This window comes from Paroedura picta, chromosome 8, assembly GCF_049243985.1.
Source record: "Paroedura picta isolate Pp20150507F chromosome 8, Ppicta_v3.0, whole genome shotgun sequence".
In the NCBI taxonomy this organism is placed as follows: Eukaryota; Metazoa; Chordata; class Lepidosauria; order Squamata; family Gekkonidae; genus Paroedura; species Paroedura picta.
Window position 1 is genome coordinate 35,447,212 of NC_135376.1, and position 7,637 is coordinate 35,454,848.

General features: G+C 45.1%; 1 protein-coding gene across 3 annotated transcripts in view; it reads left to right on the top strand.

Moving 5' to 3' along the window:
- Nucleotides 1–6,705, top strand: part of LOC143843240 (glypican-5-like) — a 471,566-nt gene extending 464,861 nt beyond the window's left edge. For all 3 annotated transcript variants that reach the window (XM_077349002.1, XM_077349003.1, XM_077349004.1), the window contains one exon: nucleotides 5,996–6,705. In XM_077349002.1, the coding sequence (XP_077205117.1) occupies nucleotides 5,996–6,189 (194 nt within the window). In that variant the 3' untranslated portion in view covers nucleotides 6,190–6,705. The remainder of the gene's footprint in view (nucleotides 1–5,995) is intronic.
- The last annotated feature ends 932 nt before the right edge of the window (nucleotides 6,706–7,637 follow it).

The following is a 7,637-nucleotide window of genomic DNA, read 5'->3' on the forward strand; positions in this document are numbered from 1 at the left end:
TGTTCTCCCTTTCAGCCTTTTACCTGCCGCAAGCCTGGAGTACATCCTAAAAGCTATTAGTCTTCTCTAGATGACTGTTGATATTATGATAAAGCCAAGGGGAGCACGGCATTTCTTTCATGATTTATATGGCAGTGAGGTTGTATTTTCAAATAAAATCAACTCATTTTTATAATCCAAGAAGAGTTTATTGATAGTTCTCTGAAACTACCGACTCGCAGACAGCGATCTCAAGTTACATGTACATTTCTGGAATCCTTGCCACCTAACCTGTGTCTGCCAGGAATTTGCTTCTAAAGTTCAGATATTAATGTTTAGTCTTTTAAAAGGAATGATGCTTCTTTAATGGCATAATTGTGTCTTGGTTTTTGAAACAATCATGGGTAATAATTGTTTATATTCAAGATGAGGGAAAGGTCCTTGCTGTATTTCTTTGTTGATCTAATTATATTTTTGTGGATGGTTACTGTTCCCTGTTTCTATAGATGATTTTAAAGGTTGGTTTGTATTGTGCATGGATGCTGGTGGTTTTTTAATTCAATGCATATGTTCTATATATTTATTTACAACCCACCTTTTTCACTGAGATTCAAGGCAAATACCAAAGTTTAGGAATGAAATAGAAACAATATAAGACTTGTAATAATGACCACTGTAATTAGAATAAATTATAATGTTACAAAACACTTCAAGCAAACCCTATAGAGCATGTAATAGACATTTAAAAACTGGATTGCAGAAATTAGAAAACAATACAGTAAAAATAAGAAATTATATTGTAGAGAATTGGGCTGCACCATACAAGAGAACATTTGGGAGGTTACAAAATCCCACATTCATTCTAAGAAATATCTCTGTCCATACAAGGGCAAGAAGAATATAGATGAACTAGATTTTAAGCCCATTTTAAAAAGGAAGAAAATGGGCGCTAGAAGAGGGAGATAGATGGCACAGTGATGTGCAAAGAGTTCTGTGTGGGCAGGGAGGCAAGGAGAAGAAGGGCAGAAGAAGGGCAAGGGGAAGAAGGGTTAGGGTTCCGGGGGGAACCTACCTGGGCGAGGCATCTGCGGCGTGAAGGAGGCGAGGAGGCGTCCGCGGCCATGTTGTGGTGGACGGGAGAGCGAGGACTGAGCGCAGAGCAGGGGGCGGCGCGGTGGATTGCGGGCGGCGAAGCAGAGGGCGTGCGGCGATGTCTGGGGCCGCGCGTCCCGCAGAGCGGCTCGGCGGCGGCCTCCTCCTGTCGGCGGGCGGCGAAGCAGAGGGCGTGCGGCGATGTCTGGGGCCACGCGTCCCGCAGAGCGGCTCGGCGGCGGCCTCCTCCTGTCGGCGGGCGGCGAAGCAGAGGGCGTGCGGCGATGTCTGGGGCCGCGCGTCCCACAGAGCGGCTCGGCGGCGGCCTCCTCCTGTCGGCGGCGATCTTCGAGGGCGTTGGCTGGGCGCGGCGGCGTCTGTAAAGTGCTCCTCGTTCCGGGGGCGATCGTGGAGGTCGCAGGCTGGGTGCGGCGGCGCCAGCGAAGGTGGGACGGCGGGGAGCATGCAGGCTGGTCCCGGCGGCGTACAGGTTCCCGCGGTGGGGCTCGTCAGGGTCCAGGCTGGGCAGTGGAGACTGGCGGAGGTCAGGGAGCGTGTTTGCTGAGCGGCCATTGAAGCTGGCAGCGGGTCGTCGGCGCGTTGGTGGTCGGCGCGGCCATTTTGAACTGCGGGTGGCGGCTCGGCAGCGTCATTGTCTTGGCGGCGAGCAGGCACCGTAGGCGAGCAGGTAGGACATGGGGTCCGGCGTCGGGCGGTTGGTGGCCCCATCATGTCGGCGGCGGCCTCTCCGTTGTGGTGGCGAAGTCGGAGCGCGGGTCATTCGCAGGCGGCTGGGCTGTGCGTCGTTGTTGGAGGTCGGGCCGCAGCGGCGGCAAGCGCGGTTTGAGGGGGCGAGCGAGGAGAGTTTGGGAAGGGCCTCCTGTGGGCGGAGGGGAAGCGATTTTCCCTGAGCCCAGGGAAGTGGGGTGAGGCTCCTGCGTGGTAGCCATCCGACCAGGATGGCTGCTCGGGGAGGACTGGAGTGTGTGGCGCGGTGTCTGGGAGACGGGCCAAGTGTCCAACAGGGAGGCGCGCTTCGCGCGCCTCCCAATTGGACACTTGGCCCTGGAGTGCCACTTGGAGGAGCCAATCAGGAGCCGCTTCGCGGCTCCTGATTGGCCCCTCCGAGTTTTTATCCCGGACCGGTCCCGCCCTAACTCCTCCCCACTACCCCTTACTCTTTTATTCAGTCCGTGGCGCCCGTGGCGCCACGGGCTGTGTACAGATTGTTCTCAAGCATCCCCATCTCGAGCACCCGGCATTTAAGACGTGCTTATGCAAATGCTTCTAGCTACAGAAAACAGGCCAAGGGCCATCCCATTACATGGAAGAAATGTGGCACATAGGAGGTAACAGAGACTTGGCCAAGTCAAAAGCCAGATTGTATTTTTTCCAGAGAATGTCATGAAGAGAAGGACTGACCCAAAGTGGGATGGGCAAAGAGAGGTAATTTAATTGTGCAGATAAGGTCCAGTTTGGCTGATTTCATCTACAGCTCACTCGCAGAAAAAAGCTCTCACCACCTGGGCACCATCTTGATGGCCACCATGACTATGTCAAGTTAACAAAAATTAGGCAATACAAGATTCAAGGTAACTGAAGACTTCAGTATGACTCCTAGACTCTTGATCAGGAGTCATCTGAACCCTATCAAATGTGGGAAGCCCTTCAAGCCCTTAGTCTTCCCAATTAGCATCACCTCTGTCTGGTCAGGATGCAGTTTTGGGTTCAGTTTCAGCTTGTTCACCTTTAACCATGTAACCCCAAGTAGCCACTCATTGGGTCAGGACCTCTGGACAGTCTGAACAAAGATATTTACCTCTGGAAGTCTTTGGCATATTGATGAACATATTGAATAAGAAAGGCCCCAGAGGCTCAGTGTAAAAAATGAAATCCAAGTTATGTAATTTTTCATGTGTTGAACCTGTCACAACCCAAGTGAAGATACAGAATCCTGAACTGGTGCAGATAAAGTTGCCCTCAAAATGAATCCACCTAGTGCTCCCCCTATCTGAATGGCCCCATCTGACCTGGCTGGGGTGATATTGGGCTTAGTGATTAACCTGGGGGACTTCAACAAAATGAATGTTTTGTGGCTAGTAACCAAGGAGAATATTCATTTCATCTGTGGATCCTAACATAAGGAAGAAACCAGCAATGCCATCTCAAGTTTGCAAAACAGGAAAGGCTTATGCTGGAAAAAATCTACCAACAAGGATTCTCGCCCCTTATGTGGAACATCTACACAAGCGGTGAGAATCCTTGTTGCATGCCCCTTCCCTCCTCCCCCCACCGCCACCCCCACCCCCTCTCCTTACATGATGGTGGGTCGCGTTTGGCTGGCCCCACCCCCGCCTGTCTCCTGAGGCTCACCCCATTCTCCAGAGGGCAGGAGCAGCTGGGAAGGCATAGTGGGAGCAGGGCCAGCCCAGCATGACACAACACTGTGTCACATTGGGCTGGCCTTGCCCCCGCCTGTCTCCTGAGGCTCACCCCATTCTCCAGAGGGCAGGAGCAGCTGGGAAGGCATAGTGGGAGCAGGGCCAGCCCAGCATGACACAACACTGTGTCACATTGGGCTGGCCTTGCCCCCGCCAGTCTCCTGAGGCTGGCCCCATTCTCCAGAGGGCAGGAGCAGGCGGGGAGGCATAGCAGGGGTGGGGCCAGCCCAGCACGACACAGTGTTGTATCGTGCTAAGCTTTCCCCGCCACCACCAGTCTCATGTAGCTTTCCCCACTCTCCAGAGGGTGGGACCAGCCTTGGAAGACTGGCAGCAGCAGCAGCAGCAGCAATGCCAGAGCATTGAATGCGCCTTAGTGCTCTGGCGCTGCTTCCCATCTACTGGTGTGGTCCCTGGGGGCGGGACTATAGACATCATGTCCATAGACTTCCGTTGGAGGGACCGCACCAGTAGATGTTCCACATCAACAAGTTGCCACCACCTCCCCAGAATCCATTTGGGGTTGATGAAGGACCACATAGTCAGGTGAAATTAACTGGAGAAAATCCAATCCACTTTTTTCTTCCATTTGGGTTTTAGTCATTCAATATATACACTATACAGCATCATGTATAATGCTAATTTATTGATGTGCAAATAATATTCAAAGATGCATACATTTTATGGGGGGAAGTTGGTGAGAAAATATATATGAAAATCATGGGTTTGATTTCATCATAGGTGAAGTAAAATAGAGATTTTGATGTTGCAAAGAAGAGCAATTTTATTTGTTTGCTTGTTCCTTGAGGCTCAAAGCAGTTTACATTGTTCTCCCCTCCATTCTTAATTCAATCCAGTTTGTTTTTATTGCTTAAGTTCTGAGGTACTTCATTGGTAGACTAGAAGTGTGATGTGACTATAGAAACATACACACATACAATACCTTTATTGGCATAATATAAAAACACAGAAACAAAGCTTGATTCAGTGAATACAATTTAATATGAGACATGCATGTAGCAAAAAAAAAAAAGTTCAGCCACTGAAAATACCATAGACATATATGCCCCACTGAAATTATGTTTATGTTTACTGCTGTCTGTTCTATTTAAGACCATGTAAAGATTTGAAAGATGTAAAGATTAGAAAGATTTGAATACGCTAGAGGGCGTCACCCCAAGGGTCAGACATGGCTTGCACAGGGGATACCTTTACCTTTATCTTTAAAGATTTGAAAAGTGTTCCTTGTTGTTACTATCATCACAGCTTTGATGTTTATAGGGGGGTGTCACTTAAACATCATTTTATACAACAAAGATGTCAACAGCATCATTTGACCTTTCATCATACAGGCATGATGAGATTAATTATCTGTGACTGAATTTCTTTCACAGAGGATCTCCATTATTTTCTGTGAGCCATAGCTTGCTTGGCATAGCTTAACGTTTGGCACTCACAGGATATCTTTTGGAAGCCATTGTATGAATTTAAATATGGTCAAAGTTTAAACTAGATGTGGTTATCCTGAAAGACCTTTAATTCATGATCTTAAGTATATATTAAAAATGACACAGCCCTCTGTCTCCCAGTGGCAGGCGTTCCGTTATGGGGAGAAATTGTTTTCTGCCATGCTGGGGTTTTTTTTATTGGTTGTTGTTTTAATGGGGTCTTATTGATGTTTTATTGTTGTGGGGTTTTTATCTTGTAACCCGTCATGAACCAGCATGCTGAGAGTGGCCAGTAATAAATGTAGGTGATGATGATGATAAAGTATCCCAAGGTGTTTTTTTATTGTCTGGTTGTCCATATCTAACCTAACTCCATTACAGATTTATTTTCGCATACCTTTCCTGTGTGTGTGAATGTTTTAATGGTTATGTTTTAAATGGTTAATAATTTATGCTCTTTTATCATTTTATCATGTGTTATTTTGTAGTTGCCTCAAATAGGTTCTCTGGAAAGGTGGCACATATATTTTCTAAATAAACACATCCATTTGACCTCTACAAAATGCCTTCTATGAGCATCAAAATCTGTGCTGGAACTAGATCAGGGACTAAGGAAGATCTCAATTTGATAAACTTTCCATTACCCTATTAGACATCCTGTCCCACCAAGAAATGCATAGGTGACTATTTCTGGGGGGAAGGGGAAAACTACGGGTATCTCAATCTTTATACATGCCTTGCATATGTATTTTTCCCTTGCAGAATTTAGAGCAGCTTTGAGGAAGCAATTTAGATCTGGAAAATTGTGCTAGAGACAGATTTAAGACACCCTCTAGCACCGCTGCTTCAGTCAAAACTGGAATTCGTATGTAAGATTATTATAGAGTCATTTCCATTGGGTTTAGTGAGACTTACTTCTGAGTGAACCATTGTCGTATTCAGTTACATATCTTATTCCCAATTAATGGCAGAGATGTACATAACCTGCTAAATCAGCAACTAATGTTAAATTCCCTCATTTTGTTTATTTTCCAGATGATCTCAGAGCCAGTTCAGGAGATAGGAATGAATCCAACACAACGGTGAAAAGGGCAGACTCCACAGACACCATTATTGTAAAATTGTCTCCTAAAGAGAACAGGGGCAATCAAGTTATGGACAATCAAGTTTCAACCACCTTGCTCTTCACTATCACAGCCCTAACAGTTTTGTGGTACTCTTTGTTATAGCTGTATTGCATTAACTGTACGAGAATCTCTGCTCACTGTCATTTTATACCTACAGCCTTACCCAAGTGAAAACCAAGTTAAATGGCTCTCTAAACGGTGCACTCTAGTATTATGTGGTATATTAGTAGAAGTGCTAAACATTACTCTGGGACTGGCTAACGGAAAGCATTGGTGTGTGCACGATGTCTGGCGATGGTTCTTGAGAGCATCTTATCTATTCAAGTTGCAAAAAGGATGAAGACACTAGATTAAGTTATTGTAATAGATACAGTTAAGAATGTTCAAGTTGTAAATTAATATGTTGGCATTTCCCCCTTTTTACTTATTGGCTAATGGTCTGTTGTCTATTTGTCTGATCTTTCACTTGAGTTCCTTTGAATAATCCTTTTACAGGAGCAGTTCAGTAGTAAGTTATATCTCTAGGGAACAGCCACTATATGTTAAGTGAAGTACAGCACTATCTACCAGTTGGATAAAAGAATTTAAGTGATACAAAAAGATTGTAGCATGTTTAAATCTCTTGTAATTTTTTTTTGTTTTTTTGCCCCTTTCTTAATGTTTAGAACATAGAGAGCAATATAGCAAACATATGCTGTGTCTAATGTATTGGTATAGTTGCCTTAACTGTTTAGAAAAAAAATGTAGAAACACTTCCTGAGTTATTTTGAAACATGAAAACATGTTTCCTTACCCGTATATTTTATTACCATATGCTTAAGACTATGTGAATGTCTAATCAATGGCGGAGAGGACTAGAAAGTGGAGTCAAACATCCATTGTAGGGTATAAGAATGGAGGACCTCATCTAGAACCGTGAGATGCACATCTGAAGAGGGAAATGAGTGGCTGGAGTTGGTCCCTCAATCTCATCACACACAGGTGATCAGAGCTACTATCTGCTTTGTGGGCAAGTGCTCTCCACAGTCCAGCAATACCCAGTCCCCCTGGCATGGTATTGGAATTTGCCTTTGCTGAACTGGGGCAAAAGTTTTTGTCGCCCGAGAATCAATGGTTACTCCTCTCTACAAGAGGGCGGCTGATGCACTGTAGATCTGTGGATTGCAGTGTGCCATATACACAGAGACTATTTAATTACATGTTATGTTTTAATGTGCTATGATGGAGAAAGTAAATATGAACAAAACAGCAACTTAAAATGGGAGGATCTGTTATTTGCCATTTTCTCTTTCATAAGTATTTTCATTTCCCCCTCCTGATTTGAAGGAGGACTTTTAAATTAAGAAATAAAATGGATGTGTTTTTCAGGAATTTTTCAATTTCACCATTAGATGAGAGAGGGTTAATAATGTGTATTTTTGACAACTGTTTTTACAATGTCATGGAAAATCTATACAATACAATCTGAGTCGAATCAGCAGTGGTAACAGTCATGATGTCTCTGATTTATGTGTACTAACAAAGCAAATCATTCATCCGAGTAGTTCTTT